Below are 22,556 nucleotides of genomic sequence, written 5' to 3' on the forward strand. Positions count from 1 at the left end.
AAGTAGCCTCTGCTATTGTGAATATAAGGGTACCATGGTCACATTATATCCAGAAGACAGCATTTTGTAGCATTCCTTCCCATCATCTGACTCATATTCCTTCTGCCTCTCTTTTGTTATGCTCTCTGAGCCTTGAAGCAGGTAATATAAATGCCCCATTTTGGGGGCTGAGCATTCAACCTAAAATTTGCTTGAATGGTGTGTTAAGCAATTGACAGTAACAAAAAAATTTAAAGGTAGACAGATGTTTATTCTTTGAAAACGCCCTTTGGAGAGACAAGGAAAATTTTCCATTCATTTATAAATCCTCTCCTTACATAAAAGGAATGAAAATAAAAGACAAAGAAACTAAGTACTTCTTCAAAATTATGGTTAGGTCATGAGTTTACTAGAAATTCAATTTATAAATCTGTGGTTATATCTATACCATGGAAACAAATATATGTATACCTGGAAAAATGTTAGGTGTATCCTGCAGTATAAGTAAAGACAATCTCAAGATACAATGCTATGCAATTCTGTATGTATATATACAATATACCATTCTTTTTGTTTCAAGTTTGTTTATAGTCCAGGATAGCCTTGAACTTCTAATCCTTCTGCCCCATCCTCCTAGTGCTGGGACTACAGACCTGTGCCACCATATCTGACTATGTAATAGTCTTGAAATGACAAGACAGGGATTGAGCACAGGGACACAGTTACCAGGAGATGAGGAGAGGAGTGTATGAGTATAAAGGATTCTTTTGTGGTGCTCTAACAGTTTTATATCTCCATTACTGATGGTGGTTACTGTACTTCATACAGAATGTATGAAGACACAACTGTCAACATTCATGTACTGGTTAACTGTACTGTTGTATTGTTTGTACTGTGCTAAAATCCTCTCACATCCTCTTTCGTGTGTGTGTGTGTGTGTGTGTGTGTGTGTGTGTGTGTAGAGGCCACAGGAATACACCAGGTGTCCTGCTCTTGTCACCCACCTTACTCCCATGAGACGGGTTCTCTTACTGCACTGAGTCCTCTTTCCCCTGCAACTCTAGGGTTATAGGTATATGTACAGCCACACTTGGATTTTTTTACATGGGTATTGGGGTGCGTGCTGGTATCCAAATTCAGGTCCTCATGCCTACAAAGCAAGTGCTCTTACCCACTGAGCCATCTCTCTGGCCTCCCAAATTACTTTGGTCAATCAAACAATATAGTTATTGGCAGCAGCTAGGAGATTAGCACATGAGACCTCTCTGTGCTTTGTACAAGATCATGCGTGCTTGTGATTATTTAGAAATAAAAAGTAAAAAGAAAGTAAGTTTTATTATCATGTGGAGAAAAATAGCACAAGCTCTTAACACGGTCAAAAGTGGCTCAAATCCGAGTTCTGACATTTATTAGCTGGAGGACTTGGATAAGTCAGTGCTATCTCTAGGTCATACTAATCTGTACAGTGGTGATGATTTGAGATAATGGATTTTAAAGGACCTGGCACAGTACCCACTGGTGGTAGCCAGAATATAAATGGGAGTTGTTATTGTTATCACTCTGATGATGGTAAAGTGCAGCTTAGCATCTGGAAGACATGACTGTGATCTGCACACAGAGCAGATCAGTACGTTCTAGCAGAGCTCTGTCTTTGCATCTGTCAGGAGGCATGAACAGCTGTTGTATACATTCCTATGAAATACTATGCATTTCACAACAGGACTGAAGGCAAAATGCCCAAAGAGAAAACCCCGACTTAGTAACATATAAATAACTGTACATTGCAATTTATTTACTTCTTACTGAAGTCTATATTAGCATTGCCATGAAGTATGGTATATTCTTGGACTATGCTGAGATTTATGAGTGTCTGTAAACTGGCTCCTAAGTATATGCACCACATGTTACATAAAAGCCTGATGTTCTAATATCAACATGGAAGTAAGAAGGTTTTTTTGTTTGTTTGTTTTGAAGGCAGGAAGATTAAAAGTGAGAAAACCAGTGAGATGATTCAGTGGGTAAAAGTACTCAGTGACAAGCCTCAAGACCAGGGTTTCATCTTAGGAATCTACATGGAACAAAGAGAGAATCTGATTCCTGCAAGTGGTCCACAGGCACTCGCCAAACCCCAGAAATAAAGACATAAGTTTAAAAGTGAGATGAGACGTTTGTTTGCTTGTTTGAAATAGGGTCTCACTGTACAGCCCAGGATGGCCTGGAACTCACTATGTGTACCATAGACTGCCACCAAACTCTTATGATCCTCTTGTCTCCACTTCCCAAGTTCTGGGATTATAGGTGTGAATCACCATGCCTATGAGAGAGAACACTGCTGTTCTCTAATTGCTATGTAGAGGATCTCAAACTGCCCTGGTCCAACAGGAAGCAGCAAACAAAGCAATGAGGAGAACCAGCCAGCCCCTCACCTAAACCACACACAGTCTAATGAAGTTATTTTCAATGCTCATCCTGAATGACATGTTCTAGGTTTGATAACTCAGCAGGGTAAACAGGAAGATCCAGAAATAGGAAAATTAGTCCAACTCTCAGGAAACCTGAGTCATCACTTCAAAATATCATTAAATATTGAGTCTCAAAGGTCCATTCTAACTAAAAACCATGTGCTTCTATTCCTTGTAGTTTCTAAAATAGTCGAGAAGAAATATGATAAACCAGAAAAGATAATGCATTCATCTACTTTCTTGTGAGGGAGAGCAGAAAAACTGTACTGAGCACTAAGGTCTGAGAAGCTAAGTTGCAGAGTTGCCCTTCTGGGTCTTAGGGCTCAGCTCTATCTGGGAAATAAAAAAACAGGAACCCAAACAGCAAGATGCCAGGTTGCCAGTTCCAAAAGCTAGCAGAAGAGTCTATACAAAATGGAATGGGATGCCAGAAAAGGACAACCTGATGCCTTACTGTTTGTATGCTGTCAAAGTTATGTGGTGATAACTTCACTGGAATGAAATAACTATGATTGGAGACTGGCTATCCAGACATATCTTAGACTTGCATCAGGTGCACAGTCCAGACGTTTTATAAACACACATAGTCCGGATTTAAGAGGCAGCACCGGAATTCCCTGGAGGAGTATTGGCAGGACTGGTTCACCTGAGAGATAACCACAGAATGCTTTCTGAGAAAAGCACATGATCCACTGGGGCTTCAAAAAGATTCAGGGAGCAGCACTGCACACCGTGGACTAGCAAGCACAGGGCTGCTCCCAACTCTCAGCATCATGGAAGCTAGTGCTTGAGTGAAAGAGGAGGACCAGGGAGATCTGAGGGTAGATGGAGATAGGGAAAACAAGGGAGATGACTATCTTGAGGAGGGATCCAAGATGACTCAGAGGCACAGATCTCAGATGGACAATAGTGGATCTGCCGAAAGATGTGAAGAACTTGGAGGTGGGGAGAAGGGGGATGAAAGAAAACTTTTGATATACTACTGGACTTGACAATATGATAAATATTAACCAATATAGAGACACTTCACATTCAGGACATCCAGAAAATCAAATGATGTCTTCTTCCCATGCTTCCTATCTTGGTAGCCACTATTGTCCAGCTAAAAGCCTGTCATCTTTGATGGTGTGGGAGGTCCTTTTGTCTATGTGTTGCTTTTATTGGTTAATTAATAAAGAAAACTGGCTTGGCCTATAGCATAAGAGGAAGAAAGGTGGAATTAGAAAAAGCCTTGGATCCGCCACCTAAGACAGACACTGGGAACTTTAGCCGGTAAGCCACAGCCACGTGGCCGTATACTGATAAACAAAAATGGGTTAAATTAATGTAAGAGTTAGTCAATAAGAAGCTAGTGCTAATGAGCCAAGTAGTAATTTAAATAATACAGTTTCTGTCTGATTATTTTGGATCTAAACTAGCTGGGTGGCCGGGAACCAACAAGCAGGCCTTTCTCCAACACTTTGACATATTTTTTTTACTGCCTCTAACTCACTCTTCCACATCTGTTGCTTAAATCAATTTAAATTTGTCAACTTCTTTCCAACTCTGCCAAAAAAAACTCCTCTAGATCACTCTAGTGGCTACTGTTCTAGTTGCATTGCATCCAATATTGTTTCCTTCATGACAGCAGCCCGGGTCAACTTCTAGAGAAGCACAGAAAAAAACTGTCACCTTCTGCTTACCATTTCAGAAGCTTTTCAACACTAAATGCTAAAAACCAAAACCCTGGAGGCATGTATAAGAAGCTATTGATCAAAGCATGAACAATTCCAGTCAGATGCAAAGAATACATTCAAGATCCACTCTACTGCATAGGGACTGTAGCCAGAACAAACATACTCTGGAAAATTGATGACAGAATATGCTATGTTTCTCACTCAAAAAAAAAAGAAAACAATGATTATGAATGTGTGAGGCAATGCCCATGTTACTTAGTATGATAAAGCCATTCTACAATGCAGACATGTTTCAAAACATGATGGAATACTCCTTGAATTTTGCAGGAAAATGGGTGGAGCTAGAAAACATTATTTTGAGTGAGGTAACACACACAGAGAAAGACAATTATCATATGTACTCACTCATAGGTTTTTAAACATAAAGCAAAGAAAACCAGCCTATAAATCACAATCCTAGAGAACTTAGACAACAATGAAGACACTAATAGAGACTTACATAGATCTAATCTACATGGGAAGTAGAAAAAGACAAGATCTCCTGAGTAAATTGGGCGCATGGGGACCATGGGAGAGGGTTGAAGGGGAGGGGAGAGGAAGGAAAGAGAGCAGAGAAAAATGTAGCACTCAATAAAAATAAATCAATAAAATAAACTAAACTATCAAAAGCAAAAAGTAAGGCATGATGAAGCACGCCTATAATTCTAGCAACTGGGATGTTGCAGCACAAGGACTGTATCAAGTTCAGGTCATACTGGCCCATAAGACAAACGGCCAGATCTTTAAGGGAGTTGGCAAGGCCCACATTCCTCAGCTGTCTCATCCCTTACCATACTTAGTACCCACACCTAATCACATTATCACCTGCTAGTGTTCCTTTTGGTTTAGAGTTTTCCCAGACATTACTCTCTTAGATCTTTCTGGCCTCCCTGGCCCTGCCTCACTTCCATGTAACTCACATTCAGTCTTTAGAGCACCTGTCAAACATCCTTTTCTCTGGACAACATCCCACTCCTTGTACTTCCTCCTACTCTTGTACTTCCATGCGGCACTTTTCACAGCTTGTGACCAGGCACTGCTGTGTTTCTGAGTGGAATGCCCCCTCTATACCATTGTAACTACAAGTTTTACATGGCAGGAGGCACTGTGTCTTCTGTGCTCCCACTGTACCCAGGCATGTGTGATGTGAGAGTGTCATATATCAATCTTTTGATTTCATTGGTTAAGCAATAAAGAAACTGCTTGGTCCTCATAGGTTAAAACATTGGTGGGAGGAGTAAACAGAACAGAAGGCTGGGAGAAAGAAGCTGAGTCAAGGAGTTGCCATGATTCTCACACTCCAGACAGAGGCAGGTTAAGATCATTCCTGGTAAGCCAGCTCATGGGCTACAGCAGATTATTAGAAATGGGCTAGTCCAGGTGCGAGAGCTAGCCTAGAAGAGGCTAGATAGAAATGGGCCAATCAGTGTCTAAAAGAATACAGTTTCCGTGTAATTATTTCGGGTAAAGCTAGCCGTGGGGGCGGCCGGGTGCCGGGGACGCAGCCCGCCGCTCTTATTACTACAACACATGTGGCATCATGGTCAGCACACTGCAGGTTTTCAAATCTTCTATGAGTTAAGGAAGACTGGGCCTGAACCATAGTTTTGGAAAGCAATTGGAAATTGGGAAAGAAGTGAAGACTGAACTCCAAGGAAAATACAGACTGAGGCAGTAGGAAGGCAAAGGGCACAAGTGGGTGGAAGGCCACAAAAGCATAGAGCAGAGGTGTTGTTGGAGGCTGCTAGTTCATTTCCTGACCACCCTGACTCGAAATAATCACTCAAAAACTATATTATTTGCAATACTGTTTGACCAATAGCTTAAATATATTTCTAGCTAGCTCTTATATCCTAAACTCCATTAATCTGTGCATCACCACGAGGTTGTGGCCTAACAGCAAAGTTTCAGAGGGCTCCAGTGGAAGCCTCTGTCTCCAGGCAGCAGCTACATGGCTTCTCTCTGACCATGCCTACTTTCTCACAGCCTTCAGTTTAATGATGTAGGTGGGTCTTCTGCCTATTTGTTACTATTATTGGTTAATACAGAAATTGCCTTGGCCTTTGATAGGACAGAAAATTAGGTAAGCAGAGTAGACAGAACAGAATGATGGGAAGAAGGGAAGTGAGGCAGACGATACAGCTCTCCTCTCCAAGATGGATGCAGGTTAAGATCCTTTCCGGTAAGCCACCACCTCGTGGTGCTACACAGATTACTAAATATGGGGTAAGCAAGATGTGAGAATTAGCCAATAAGAGGCTGAAACTAATGGGCCAGGCAGTGTTTAAATGAATATAGTTTGTGTGTTGTTATTTCAGGTGTAAAGCTAGCCGCGCAGGAGCTGGGTGGCGGGACGCAGCCCACCGTTCCTTCTACAGTTTAGTTTTCCTGCCTAGCTCTATTCTGTTAAGCCACTGGCCAAAAGCAGCTTCTGTATTAACTAATGGAACTAAAACATATTCACGCCATGCAGAGGGGAATCCATATCACAGAGGAAAGGAAGAGTGAAAAGTATTAACCACTTCGGAGAAGTTAGGAAGCCGAGCACTCAGCCAAAGGCTTTGGAGTTAAGCAGTGAATGTGTAGTATAAGTAGCAAGCAGAAGCTAGACCTTGAGAGGCTAAGGAGTGAACCGTCACAAAGTAGAAACAGCATTCCAAGAAGGGAAGGAAGAAGATAGTAGTAAGATGGTATTTTAAGATGAAGGATTCGGGGGACCAGAGAGACAGCTCAGTAGTTAAGAGGATTTGATTTCCAGTGCCCACGTGGCAGTTCATAACTATCTGTAACTCCAGTTCCAGGGGATCTAAAGCCCTCTTCTCACATCCATGGGCACTAGGTATAAACATGGTGCATTTATCTACATGTAGGCAAAGTGTTCTTACACACAAACACAAATAAACAAATACATCTTTTTAAACAATTTTAAATGAAGAGTCTTGAGTAGTTGTGTACAGTGGAGAGGGTACAAAACGAACGAAAACTAAAACTGTAACATTCAATATGAGTGGTGCCTGATGCTCCAAAGGATACAGAAGGAGCATGTAGGGAAAAGTTCTGGGAGAGGTATATACTTTGGCAAAGTGGGCATCTAGTCCTTTCCTCTCCCATGTGAAAGAAGGAAGGAAAGGCTGGCAATACTTGGTATCATCAGGTTGGGAGAGGAGAATATATGGACGCTCAGACAGACTGACATCTTTTCAACAGAACAAGAGAGCAAAACAGTTAGAGTATGGAACATGACAGGTATGCTGGCACACACCTGTAGCTCCAGGACTCAGGAGATGAAGCAGAAGGATCAGAAGTTCAAGTTTGGGTCAGGTGTGGTGACCCATGCCTTGAATTCCAGCACTGATTTGGAATATAGGATTTATTGATTCAATACCTATAACCCGAAAAGTTCCAAAATCTGAAGATCTTTGAGCATCATGCTGGATCTCAGAACATTTCACATCTTTGCATTTTATGCTCAGCCTACAGCTAGCATCCTACATGATTAGACCATACATAGCATCATATAATTGCCTTGAAAACAAAAAGACACAGGCAGGCATGGTGGCTTACATGCATTATTTGAAGAGAAAAATACTTAAAGAATCATTTTTTTTTTGCTTTTGCTCATAATGAAGGAGTTTAGCTTTCTCTCCAGGCAATAACATGGGCCTGGCTTTCAAATGGTCACAATGGACAGTAAACAGCATCCCTTTCCTAGGGTACCCAGAGCTTCCAGTTCCAGTGGCAGCACTGAAGGAAGCAAAGTGCCCACCTGTTAAGCAGCATGATACCCAGCCCTGATCATTCCATAGTTCGATACCTGGGAGACTGTATGAAGGACATGCAGGTAGTCTACTTATCTTGCTTTTCTGCTCCCCAGCTCTGTACTGGAAGGAAACTCAGGAGGAAGACGAAGTAGACAGACTACAGGTGTTAGGCCTGTACATAAGTTTCTTTACAGAGTAAAAGTCAATGTGTGCTCTGCTGTCACTGAAGCGCAACAAAAGACCCACTGAACAGAACAAGATTCACAAGTTTTTTGTTGTTTGTTTTTCAAGACAGGGTTTCACTTTGTAGCTCTGGAGTCTGTCCTGGAACTAGCTCTTGTAGAACAGGCTGGCCTTGAACCCATGGAGATCTGTCTGTCTCTACCTCCCAAGTGCTAGGATTAAAGGCGTGTACCACGGCCCAGCTAAGATTCAAAAGGTAATGCTATAAAAACAGATTTATGGTCTAAAATGGTGATACACAATAACCATAATCCCAGTATGTTGGGGACACAGGAGTATCACTGGTCGAAGGCAAACCAGGGCGATGAGGCAAAACATCCTGTACTAAAACCCTGTACTAAAACAAGAGAGAACTGAATCACTATGTTATAATCTTTTAGAGAAAAGTCAAGCTAGAGATTTCTCCTTGAATTTAATCAAGGAAGAAAATTGCTGTTTCTGACTTATCAGAAAAGAAAACTTTCTAGTTTAACATATTTCTCCCATCACCAGCACTTGTAAAGCCTGAGCTGAACTCTACTGTCAAGGGTAGCGATCAGCTCATCCAAAGACGCATTCAGCTTCTCACACATCTCCTTTATTCTTTCTGGTGTGCAACAAGATGTGGGAATGACTTAGGGTGGGAAGCAGCACTTGAAGATGGCAATTATTTCTGATGTAAAAGCAGGAACAGAGGATAGGATTTCTTTAGTTGTGTAGTGTATCTTTTATAAATGTTTTTAAATATACCAAAACCATGTTTAAAGAGGTGAGAAAGGTGATGGTAGGGATAGGGTGGGAATGAACATGCTTTAGTTGGAGGAAATAGCCTGAAGGAAAGCCCAGAGGAAAAGCCCAGGGTGGGTTTAGGAAAAGTGAAGGTAGTTTGCAGGAGCCAGAATGGGGTAGATAAAGCACAGTGGGAAGGAAGAGGCATGTTAAGAACAGCAATCAGGAGCAGCTTGCACAGGGTCCTACATATGCAGCTGAGGTGTCTGCAAAGACAGTCTCCAAGCAGAGGACTGAAATATAGCACATGAGTCCTAAGGAGCTCTAAGGCATACCATGAGAAGACTGAAAGCAAGGAGACTGGGGTATCCCAGGAACAAAGGGTAGTAGGAGATCTGTCTTAAGGGTAGGCAACCAGGAAAGAAATAGTGGAGACACTATAAGGATTGCAGAGGGGACAAGAAGATGAGGTGCCTTCAGGATGACAGGCTGACAAAATGACACCTTTAAGAGAACCAAGGGTATGTAATGAAGGGACTGGGGAACAACCTGGCTATGAGTCAAGGGATCTCCACCAGCAGTTAAGAAGTAAAAAACTGGGGGCACAAACAAAAAGTTATGGGGGCAGGCAAGATGGCACAGTGGAAAGCCTGATGAAATGAGTTTGACTGCAGGAACCCACAGTGGAAACAAAGAACTAACTCCTGAAAGTTGTCTTCTGATAGCAGGAACACGAGAGCAGCCTAGTAAACCCTCAGGAGCACTGTCAACATGACTGTAGCTGCAGAGACATATCTGATGCAAGGAGGTGGATGGGACCATGGTAAGGGTGGAAAAGATAACGAAGGACTCACCAAGAAGGGAGCTACAGACTTTCCAGCAAGGACAAGATGGGGAAGATCAAAGATTAGAGGAGAAGACCTGACTCTGTCTCACACAATCTGTGCTCACTGACACTGCTATGCACTCCACAGGGCATCCAACCCTGATCTCTTCTCACACTACCTCCTGCATCCTCGTACCATTTCCCACCTCCATCCATCCATCTGTCCAACTATCCCTCCCTTTACCCCAAGATTCTGCTTTCCTCCAGAGCTCTAGCAGAGGCTAAACTCAGGCTTTTCCCGAAGTTTTGAGTCATGCTGCTTTGTTTTCTCCACTATGTTCCTGTCACCCATTGTGCTTCTCAACTGAGTCTATACTTCTTTTTAGGGTTCTCTTCTTGAGGGCGCCCACAGACTAAGTGGTTTTCATCACTTTCAGTGTTGTATTAATATGCATTTCCAACTATAATGGAGATGTTCCCACCATGTACATATAGTTTAAATCCAATCCTCACTTGTGCCCCCCCCCTGGGCTTTACCTATATGATACTCCCTTTTCCAGTGAGCACCATTTCAATGAATGACAGCAGCTCTGATCACTCAAGCAAAAAATCATAGGAGTCATTCTTGCTGGATGCTCCTCCAACTCCCTTCTCTTAATGGCCCACTCAAATCATCCCAAGTTTGTCCACAGCTTGTTTCCTCCATCCTATGTCCACCACGATTGCAATTAGGCTTGTCTTGCTTACCCAGAGAATAAAAGTAACCTTCTAGTGGGTCTTCCTACTTTCAGTCTCCCCCTCTCTTACCCACTGTCCATGCTGCAGTTGGTATTCACTTTCAGAAATGTGCATCTAGTGTGTGGTCCTCCATGTAATGCATATTCTGCTGAACTGTGCCTTCTGATCCTGAAGATATATCTTCTTCCAATCTCGTTTTCTCCTAGTCCCTCTACTCCCTCTGTTGCTGGAGGCCCAATTCCCATAGATTACTCAATTGTCTCCCCAGCAGAGATGTCTGTATAGTGCTATAGAAAGTGCAATATGTGGACTTGGAAACCCTCTGAAGACTAGGCCTGTCTCTCTTCCTTCATCCTCTTCCAGTTTATAAACATATGTGACTCATCACCCTCTCCATTGTAACTTCAACAATACATGTGCCTCCATGGGCTGTGTCCCATCTCTCCCAGGCACTCCTCTAGAATCCCACGAGGAGTGTCGTATTATCATTCACCCCACATGGTGTTAGATTCACCATAGTGTAGAGAGAATGGTTCTAGGTCAAAGACCTCAACAAAGAACATGTTAAGCTGCCTCTCTCATTCAATAGGATCTGAATCCAGTGTGCTCCTGGTTGAGAATCTGGGATCAGTCTTCTTTGTGAGAGTCTACTAGCTTCAATGGAGTTACATGCCTACAGCTGCTCCTGCTGTGGTCACTCTATTAACCAAAGTCAAGTTCCTTGATACATTCAAGGTCATATGGTGGCTGTGGGACTTCTGAACTCCAGACCCAATGGTATTCAGGATTCCACAATTTAGTAGTCTGCATGCTGTGATCAAACAAACAACATATGAGTTCTCATTGAACATACTTTTAGCAAAAGTGTGCTGCTTTGGCTGCTGCACTAGTGAGGATCAAAAGGATTCAATATTAGTTAAAGTCACAGACACAGCAGTATGCAAATAATACTGAATTCACTTGCTCAATACTACTTATTGGGCATCTTCAATGCACTAGAATCTACCCTAGGAGCTGAAAAAATACCAGTGAACAAGCAAACAATAAATAAGATAAACCACAGAAATATAGTGACCAGTGCTCAATAGAGTAAGGGAAACACTCTTCCACTGCTGATGGGGTGCAAATTTGTACAGCCACTTTGGAAACCAGTATGGCGATTTCTTAGAAAATTGGGACTCAATCTACCTCAAGACTCAGCAATATCAATTTTAGGCATAAACCCAAAGGATGTGCAATCATACCACAAGGACACTTGCTCAACTATGTCCATAGCAGCATTATTCAAAATAGCCAGAACCTGGAAACAACCTAAATGCCCCTCGACCAAAGAATGGATAAGGAAAATGTGGTACACTTACACAGTGGAGTACTGCAGAGCTATAAAAAGTAATGACCTCATGAAATTTTCAGGCAAATGGATGGAACCAGAAAATAACATTCTGAATGAGTTAACCCAGACACAGAAAGACAAACATGGCACGTACTCATTCCTAGGTAGTTATTAGGAGTAAAGGAAAGCCAACCTATAATCCACAGTCCAGAGAAGATAGATAACAAAAAGGGTCCAGAGAGGGATGCATATATTTCCCTGGGAAGGGGAAGTAGAAAAGATCTGGGTAAACTGGAAACAGGAGTTGCAGGGATGGAGGGATGGGAACCAGAGGGAGTGGATTGGGTGGGCTCAGTGTGGGAGGGGGTTGGTGGTATGACGGGGGGGGTAACAAAAGAGATGTCTTGAGGGGAGGCATTTTGGGGTTAGGGAGAAACTTGTTGCCAGGGAAACCCCCAGGAACCCACAAGGATGACCCCAACGAAGACTCCTGGCAATGGTGGAGAGGGTGTCTCAACTGACGATCTACTGTAAGCAGATTGGTGACTCCTAATTGTCATCAGAGATACTCTATCCAGTAGCTGATGGAAGCATGTACAGAGATACACAGCCAGGCACCAGGCCAAGCTCCTGGAGTCCAACTGAAGAGAGGGAGGGGAGATTATATAAGCAACAGGGGTGTGACAGTCCTCTAGCTTGGTCTCTAACCGTGGGAGCAGGACCTCTCCCTGGAGCTTAGCTGGCTTTGGCGAACCTGTTCCCCATGCTGGATTCCCTGGCCCAGCATTGACAGAAGGGGAGGAGCTGCCTCAACTTAATGCTATCCCTTTCTGAGTGGAGATGGAGGAGGAGTGGATGAGGAGGGAGGTAGATGGGAAAGAGGAGGGGACTGGAGGAGCGAGAGGGAAGGGAAACTGGTTGGTACACAAATGAAAAAAAATGTTATTTAAATAAAATTTTAAAAGTGTAGAAAAGCTGGTTGTGGAAGGTTTCCGAGCAGTGTTAACGGGAAAGCATGCCGAAAGGACTGCTGGGAGGCAGAGATGCAGTGGGAACTTTGAGGGAAGCTAGTGGGGGCTCCAAAAAGGTCATGACTTTTAAGGCAGCTTCTGAAAGAAAAAGAAATAAGTTCTGAAAGTGGCATCCAGGCATGGGGGAGAAGGGCATTTATATGATGATAAAAGGTAAGGGGTTTGAGAATAGCGTGCTTGGGATAGGAATCAAGGCTGGAGATAGCAGAGGGATGCAAGCTACACAAAGGAGAATGAATTCTATTCTTTGGGAAAGAGGAAGTCAGTGGGAGTCACAGAACTGAAAAGCCAGCTTTATTAAGGGGGGCAGGAGTCACTTTGGAGGCAGTGGGTAGGACAAATGATGGAGATAGACTACAAAAAAGGGCTACAAAAAATCAACCACTGTGACCAACATCCTGCATGCAACTTTTACATCTACAAAATGGGTAAGCTGACTCCAAAATGAGACCACACACATCTGGATTCATCACTCCCTCTACAAAGTTTACATATCTGAAATAAACAGTTGCCTACTTCAAAATGCCAATGAGATGACAATTCTTTATCAAGCATACAGAAAGGCTTTTTTCTGTTTTGCAACAGAAACCCACAATTACTATTCTGGTTTGGACCATTTAAGTGAAGAAACACTACAAGGACTATTTTTTTCATTGGCTGAATATAATCATTTTCCTTCTATTTTCCATTTTTTGCTATCATAGCTGTCTCCTTTTGGAACTGTTGCATGGCCAATTGCTTATAAAGTCTTTATATAATATCATAGAAGAATAAAGAAAGTAGCAGTCATTGTCAGATGGGCACTTCACTTATGCATTCAATGCCAAACCCTGTCCTATAGGGGGTACCATGTATAAACAAAGGAACTCATGCCTGCTATCAGAAACAGTCTAGTCAGCTTCAAGGAGCTAATGACATCATGGATCTTATTAGAAAAATATCTACTGCCACCACTTTCTAGACCAGTATAATCCCTGACTATATTCTAAATTTTATCCTCATACCCACAGATAAATGTGGAGTTAACCCCCCCCCCTTCAAAGAAGTTTCTCCTTACAGAAAATGGAGACCATTACACAAAACCACAGCTAGATACAATGCAGATATCAATGGATCATAAGAAGTCCAGTACCACAGGATATATACATATTATAGGTCCTGTGCCTATGACTCAGAGAGCATCATGGAAGAAGGGTGGACAGATTGTAAGAGCCAGAGAATCTGGCAGTATTCTCTCAAACAGTCTCTGTAGAAATTGCAGCATGAACAGGAGAGGAACAATAGAATATCAGTGGACACATATACACAGGCAACAAATGTAATAAAACAAACAGAAAAGACTATCAACTTGAGAGTAGAACCTGAAAGGAATTTGAGGGAGAGTAACAGGGAGGGGCTGGAAAGTAGAAAGGGAGGAAGGGATATAATTCTATTTCAATTAAAAATATTTTAAAAACAAATAGTATGAAGTCTACATAAAAATGTACAAAAAAGATATAAGCTTGCTAAGTTTTTTTAATTAAAAAAGCTATACATATTCATTTTAGATATTTTGAGAAATACCAACAAATGAGAAGAATTTAATGTGTGCATATAATTCTGCTCTGGTTATCCAAAGAATTGAAAAACTTTTCATATATATTCCATACAGACTCTTCTCTAGAAATAATTTTATTATTTTATATAGTCAAAACGGCACCATATAGACAGCCTTCTCATGTTACCACAATTTGAATAACTTTCCCAATTCATTATCAAGAACAGCATAAAATGAAACTAGATACAAATGGCTGGTCAACAAGCCAGGAGTCTCTATGGTGAAACGGCCTATGACATAGCTTTAATTATAATTTTTGATAATTTTATATGTTAGCACCAAACATCTCAATCTACACATATAAGATTCCTTGAAACGGAACAAACCAAGTATAAGCACTGGGCCACAGAAAGGCATTTCAATGTTCAAACAGCTCTGCCATGGTTCCTGAGCTAGTTTACTTTCTATTGCTGTGATTAGCATGGTGAGTAAAAGCAACTTGGGGAGGAAAGGGTTTATTTCACTTTGAAGATTACAATCCAGCATGAAGGGAAGTCAGAGCAGAGACTCAAGGCAGGAACCTGGAGGCAGGAGCTAAAGAAGAGACAGGAAAATGATGCGCACTAATGTGCTGCCTCTGACCTACTTAGTTACTTCCCTTATAGGGGCCACAGTGGACCCATATATGGACCACAGTCGGACCTCCCCACATCCAATCAGCAATCAAGAAAACACCGCACAGACTCGTCTATGTGCCAATCTGATGTAGGCAATTCCTCAACTAAGATTTCTTCTCCCCAAGTGACTCTAGCTTGTGTCATTCACTCACAGTGTCACAGTGACAAAACAACAAACTCAAACCAGCAAAACCCCTTTATAGTGTTCTGCAGAAAAAAGGAACAATATTTATTTTTGTCATTGCTGATACACTGATCCCCTCATCAGCCTGCTTATCTATTAATTCTCTTTATCAATGTCTCTCTTAAATGGTGGCATCAGGATTTTACATCATCACATTATCACTACAAACAGGACTACTGTCTCACCTTGTCTGGCACTCATTATAATATTTTTCTTTTAATTCACAATAGATGTATATTATTTTTAAACAAGTAATACTATTACTGGTTTCAAAAGGATAGATTCCTGCAGACAGACCTTAATCATTTAATGGTACAATTGATTTTTTACTAATTAGATGCTATCTACACACTTTAATGCTGTGCCACTGGTTGTGCCTTATATTCTAGCCAGTTATAACAATTGCAAACTTTGACTCTGTCATCAAGCACACTGGATAATCTGTTGTTTCTCACATCTCAGCCATGCATTGCATTATGGACAAAGAGGAAGCACCCTACATAGCAAGGTGTTAGTGATCACCCTTCCCAGCTGTCATTAAGCTTTTATTAGATAGTTTGTAACCCTATCTGAATATATTGCCACCATTTACCCTGTGTTTCTCAGGGACTGTGTTATTCCTTGATTCCATAAAAATAATGTCAATGACACTACCAATGTTTTTTTTTATATTCAACCACCAAACACTAAAATTATTAATTGTCAAAGACAAGCACCCGCTCACTGTAAATATGTAACCAGGCAAGGCTTCCAGCAGTGGAACTGAGACACCCACCCAGTCACAGAACCCTCAATCTGTCCTCCCTACAAGACTTGATGGGGTAATGGTGGTGCTTGTCTGAGTGACCAGCCAATGGGTGGTACAATTAGAGGCCCAAAGCATGAGAGGGAGCCCATGCCGACACTGCCTGGATGGCCGGAAACCAGAGACTGGACAGCCCAGAGACCTAGGACAGACCCAAACATGGCTAGAAAAAAAATCAATAAAATGATTCCTAATGATATTCAGTTATCCTTCTAGATCAGTGCCTAGAGAGTTTCATTCAGCAACTGATGGGAACAGATGTAGAAACCCCCAGCTAAACAATAGGCAGAGCCAGGGAAACCCTGCAGAAGAAGGGAAGAAGGATTGTAGGAGCTAGAGGAGTTGAGGACCTCATGAGAACACAACCCACAGAATCAACTAAGTAGGGCTCATAGGGGATCATAGAGAGGGAAGTGATAATCACAGATCCTATCTGGGTCTGAGCTAGGTCTTCTGCATGTACATTGTGTACCTGGATGTTCTTGTGGGACTTCTAACAGTGCAAGCAGGGGAGAGGACGTAGTGGGTGGTGTACAGGGTATATCTGACTTTTTTTTTGCTTGCTCTTGGGACCCTTTTCCTCCTACTGGGCTGCCTCATGCAGCCTTGATATGAGGGTTTCTGCCTAGTCTTATTGTAACTTGTTATACCATGTTCGGTAGATATCCCTAGGCGGCCTGCTCTTTTTTTTTTTTTTTGAGGGAAACAGAAGAGAAGTGGATCTGGGAGAGGAGGCATGGGGGACTGGAAGGAGTGGAGGGTGGGAAAACCGTAGTTGGGATGTAATGTATGAGAGAAGATTAAAAAAAAATCCAGAACCTTCCTAGATTTCCCCCAACAGTCCCATAGTCACCTATGTACAAAGCAGTAACAGGTTATTCTTCCATGTATCTTAAACCTATTTGCCAGGAGTATTTGGAAACCCACCTGCCCCTGCATTCTGATGTGAGCCACGAAACATCATCCCATTTACCGTAAGTCCTTCTGTGATAACCACAATAGCTGTACATTTTCTCTTGTCTTTCTAGGGTATTTATGCTTTGTGTCCCTGATTCAGCAATGGGAATGTCCTTTGAAATGTGTCAACAAACATTTTGTGGTTATGACTGAAAAAGTAGCAGTAAGCCATGACACACTCATCCCAGTTTTACCCCCTACTGAATGGTTTGTAAAAGGACACTTAGATAGTTCTAGAGTGGTCGACTTTAACCAAGGATTCACATCAATGCCTACCTCTGTGGTATTTTAGAAAATTCATGTATGTTTGGACCATAGGCCCAGACATTCTGATACAGTGAATCTAAAGCATCTGTATAACTTGTTAAAAAATCTCTAAGTTGTTCATTCTCATCTGAGCTGCTTGTTAAAAACACTGTTCTATACCAGTTTACTCTAATCACCTCTCTCCTCTATTCTGAAGGATAAAATCTATTTGAATATTTTATTCTATTGCCTACAAAATAGATGTTAGTTTTTTATAGAAGCAAAAAAATTAAGAATTGAGAAGCAATTATATCACCCATGTTAATCAGATCCACAGTCAATCTTGCAAGGTAGAAGAGACACAGTTTAGCATCATTCTTAAGAGTTAGGGTCATCTTTATGGTCTCAGAATCTACTTACCGTTTCCAAACTTCTTAAATAAAGACGATAATTTGTGATGTAAACTCTTCCCTTAATGGGGCCATTGAAAGGACATATGTAAATAACTTCTTTGTCTAGTAAGATAAAAAAAAAGTACCCTAAAATAGTGGAAACATATACCAAGATATACAACAAATGGTACTAACTTAATATAAATTACTTGCCTATGTTTAACTACAATATAAACGTTGAAAGCAACACTGGCAAAGTTTGCACATCTCTATGCCAGGGTGAATTGGAGCAGTGGGGAACCAGTAGGCCCATGTCTCCTCTAAGCACTCATGGTACTTCTGAGTTTGCCCCCAATACTGTCACCACCTGAGACAAGGTGACAAGAGCCAGACGTGAAATCACAGGCTTGACTGCGGCTTTTGCTGTTGTTAACATCTCATGACTGTAAAAGAAACTACTTGAGCTATTTCCCTTTCAAGGATATCCTTGGCTATGTTAATGACTTTCAATTGTTTAAAATGACTTTGAAATCCCTTTCTCTTCAGGTACTAAATGAAAACTATACACAGAGGCCACTTCATACAAGTTCAATTAGTTACTACATCATCAGTTAAAGGTCTGTCTGCTGATATACAACATTCAAATGTCACATATAAAGACCATAAAGGCAAAATTTCTTTGCTTTTTTTCAGAAACTGGGAAAGACATATTTTACTGGTTTTAGTTTCAAGACTAGAATTATGAGTTCATGGACAGCAAATAGTTTCTCATGGTTCTGTGGTACATGGCTAATTCACTTCACAATGAGGAATACTGAGAATTCAAGAACAATCGCAGTGGGTTTTTGATCCTACTGCACGTACTGGCTTTGTGGGAGCCTAGGCAGTTTGGATGCTCACCTTATGAGACCTGGATAGAGGTGGGCAGTCCTTGGGCTTCCCACAGGTCAGGGAACCCTGATTGCTCTTCGAGCAGATGAGGGAGGGGGACTTGATGGGGGAGGGGGAGGGAAATGGGAAGCGGTTGCGGGGACGAGGCAGAAATCCTTAATTAATAAATTAATTAATTAATTAATTAAAAAAATCGTGAGATAGGTCTTTAAGAAGTTAACTGGGAGACAATGGCCAAATACAAGTTGGATGGCAGCAAAGATAATGAGTAAATATATGAGAAAATGAAAATCATTTGGGAATAAAAACAATAACAAAGGTGATACAGTATGACTGAAGCGATCCATCTGCTTGTGGATAATGATCATACTTTCCATTTACTGACTGCCACCTTATCAGTCATTGTTCTAAGCACATTTTAAGTCAGTTAATTTCCACAAACAACCTTATTTGGCAAGTAATACTAGTAACTTCATATGACAACTGACAAATATAAAGATTGTAGAGGTCAAACTGGTGCAGCTTAGCCCTTTTAGTCACTAGCCATTATGCAGTAGATGATCAAATGAAAATAAGGATAGAATGCTCTGTGCTTGAATTGGTAATAACTGAGTATTAGAAGGGGATTCCACCCACTAAAAAAATGTAAAAGTCTGACAGAAGCCTGGCCTACATTTTAAAGGGAGTAAACAAACAGAGATTTTCCACCAAATCTATGTCCCTTGAAATTGCCTTTAGAGAGACTGAGGCAGAAGGATAGTTGTGATTTCCAGGCCAGCCTTACCTACCTAGCAAGTTCTAAGCCAGCTAGGGCTATATGCTGATACCCTGGCTCAAAACAAAAGTGCTTTCAGAGATTAAAGCTACACAAGATGCCATATTATAAAATTTAGCTGGCTGGTTGGTGGTGGTGCACGCCTTTAATCCCAGCGCTCTGGAGGCAGAGGCAGGTGGATCTCTGTGAGTTCAAGGCCAGCCTGGTCTACAAGAGCTAGTTCTAGGACATACTTCAAAGCTACAGAGAAACCCTATCTCAAAAATACATAAAACAAAACAAAACAAAACTTAGCTGCCCAGTCTACAAAAATACTTATGCCTCACAGTGACTATTACAGCCTAGAGACAAATGCTGAATTCTCAGTCAGGATAGACACCATTGATGATATTTGCTAAATGCATCTTAGTCTCCGAAGTTAATTCTAAGGTATAGTTCACAACAGGCAGAAAAAGAGTGAATTGGTGCTTCCTGACCCTTATGTACAGGAGCACAGGGAATGCAGCTTGGCATCTCTTAGCTCTTGAAAATGCTGGGCTTGATCCATCTTAAATAGTCCTAATTTATAAGAGTAAGTTGACCTTGGAGATTAGCAAAAAGCAGAAGTAGGAACAGTTGCTCGCCCAAGAGGCATGTTGCCACGCTAAAAGAGTGTCCAAGCAATCCCCAAAAACTGACTTAATTAAGATCTTTGAAAACTTACAAACATAAAGGCTTGTGGCCCAGAGAGAATGGACAACAGTCTTTTCCTACTTGGGCAGTTACATATTATTCCAGGCATAAATGTAAGCCATCATTCATTCCTGGCATAGAACCAAGTAAAAGGGCTAAACATTACTAGACCTTGACATGGTTGAAAGAGAAGTTCTCATGGATGTGAAAGAAATAAATCAAGAAAAAGCAACAAATACAAAAAAGGACGATGATGAAGAGGAACCCAAACCACTGTTAACAGAATAGTAATGACAGAATAAAGAAATTTGTGCTGTGGGATAATGTTCTTCTACCCTGTAAAGATTTGTCACTCGTATTGGTTTAATAAAACACTGATTGGTCAGTAGCCAGGCAGGAAATATAGGCAGGGTGACCAGATTGGGAGAATTACGGAAAGAGGAGAAGCTCAGTCTACAGTCTCCAGCCAGATACAGAGGAAGCAAGATGAAAACGCCTTACTGAGAAAAGGTACCAAGCCCTGTGGTTAAACAAAAACAAAAACAAAAATTATGGGTTAATAAGTCATAAGAGCTAGTTAGTAATAAGCCTGAGCAATAGGACAAAAAGTTTATAATTAATATAAGCCTCTGTGTGTTTATGTCGGACTAAACAGCTGCAAGACTGGGTGGGACAGAAACATCGACCTACAAATTTCAGTTCAAAAATAAAGATACCTATTGACTCTGACAACTTCCAAGTCTTTTGAACAGGCAATATGGCTGCTTTTCAGATGGATAAAAAGAATTCCCAGGTTCCAGATATAAATTCTGATATTAACACTAAGAATAAAAGTTGGGATGTGATGATTGGGGAATGGTCATGGGTACTGTAATAGAGTCAATTAGGCTATCCCTTTTATCCCTTCTTGAAGACCATATCTGCAACATAGCATCTGCAAATAATTCAACAACAAATCATGATTTGAAAAAGTGTCCAGCAAAGAAGGAATGCTATCTCTGGAAACCTACAGCTGATACAGAAACAGTGAAAAATAGAAAACTTTGCAACAATGTGAATAAGGCAAGAACACATGCAGTTAGAAGTTCTAGAAATTCTAACAAGTTCAATAAGACAATAAAATGTAGTAATATGGGCAGCGGGGCTGCGTTCCCAGCACCCCAGCCGCCTGCTCGGCTAGCTTATGCCCGAAATAACAACACACAAACTGTATTCATTTAATCACTTCTTGGCCCATTTCTATCTAGCCTTTTCTAGGCTAATTCTCACATATTAATTTAGCCCATTTCTAATCATCTGTGTTGCGCCCCTAGGTGCGCTTACCGGGAAGATTCTAGCCTATGTCCATCCTGGGTCGGAGCTTCATAGCGTGCATCTGCCCAGGAGCCAGGAGCATGGCGTCTCTCTCAGGTGTCTGCTCCTAAGAGGACAGCTGTCGAGTCTGACCTCACTTCCTCTTCCTCCCAGCATTTTGTTCTGTTTACTCCACCCACCTATCTTCTAACCAATAAAATGGGCCAAGGCAGTTCCTTTATTAGCCAATGACCTTCCTCCATCAATAAAAATGGTGTATATATAACATAAAATGAAGAAATAAAACTCTATTTGTACGATAGCCATAATGGAGCACATCTTTAATCCTATCACTCGGGAATCAGAGGCAGGTGGATCTCTATGAGTACAAGGGTAACCTGATCTACAAAGTGAGTTCCAGGCCAGCCAGGGATACCTGTCTCAAAAAAATAAAAGTAAAAAACAAAAACACACATAAAAAAATCAAAACCTGTATTTGTAGGAAATCCAATAATGTCTTGCCAAAATACAGTTTTTTTTTTTTTGTGGTTTTTCGAGACAGGGTTTCTCTGTGGCTTTGGAGCCTGTCCTGGAACTAGCTCTCTAGACCAGGCTGGTCTCGAACTCACAGAGATCCGCCCACCTCTGCCTCCCGAGTGCTGGGATTAAAGGCGTGCGCCACCATCGCCCGGCCAAAATACAGTTTTTACAAAGCAGATGATAACATTAGCCACACAAAGTTGAAATGACTGGTCATAGTTCAGCCCCAAACTGAACAACCCAAATGGTTATCAATTAGTAAACTATGGAATACTACTCAGTAATAAAAGGCAGGAGTTACTGGCATGCACAACATAAACATGACTATAAACAACAGAACAAAGCAGCCAATCACCAAGACCAGACTAACCCAGCATCCAAATGTCAAAGAGCTACTAGAATTTACCTATATTCTATGGTTGTGTAGTTACGAGTCAATATTGAAAACTGCTGGCAAACATTTCAGATTTTAAAAATCTACTTTTGGAAAACTCACAGATGAGCAAATGAATTACAATGGAAATTACAATATGCTAGAATGTGATCCTAATGAAACAACTATGCTTTGAAACACCCAAACAATGGAATAAATAAAAAAAGATCATAACGAAAAGAGTGATTTCTGGACTAGATTTTAAGATGAAAAAGCAAAGCCTGAATAGCGTGTGAAAGAAACAGGGGGATGCAAATAAATCAGTTTGTGGTTGCTCAAGATTTCAAAAGAAAAGAACTCAGAGGCTAACTATCTGTAGTAGAAGTAGTAGATACATGCCCGTCCTGAGAAAGGGATG

At 41.3% G+C, this 22,556-nt stretch overlaps 1 protein-coding gene across 1 annotated transcript in view; it reads right to left on the reverse strand.

Moving 5' to 3' along the window:
• Nucleotides 1–22,556, reverse strand: part of LOC121440431 (myotubularin-like) — a 119,429-nt gene that overhangs the window by 89,067 nt on the left and 7,806 nt on the right. Inside the window, exon 2 of the mRNA XM_041641188.1 lies at nucleotides 17,623–17,741. Coding sequence (XP_041497122.1) covers nucleotides 17,623–17,741 — 119 coding nt within the window. The remainder of the gene's footprint in view (nucleotides 1–17,622; nucleotides 17,742–22,556) is intronic.

Source organism: Microtus oregoni, unplaced genomic scaffold (genome assembly GCF_018167655.1).
Source record: "Microtus oregoni isolate MIOR12 unplaced genomic scaffold, Mior012 000067F_ref0000223, whole genome shotgun sequence".
In the NCBI taxonomy this organism is placed as follows: Eukaryota; Metazoa; Chordata; class Mammalia; order Rodentia; family Cricetidae; genus Microtus; species Microtus oregoni.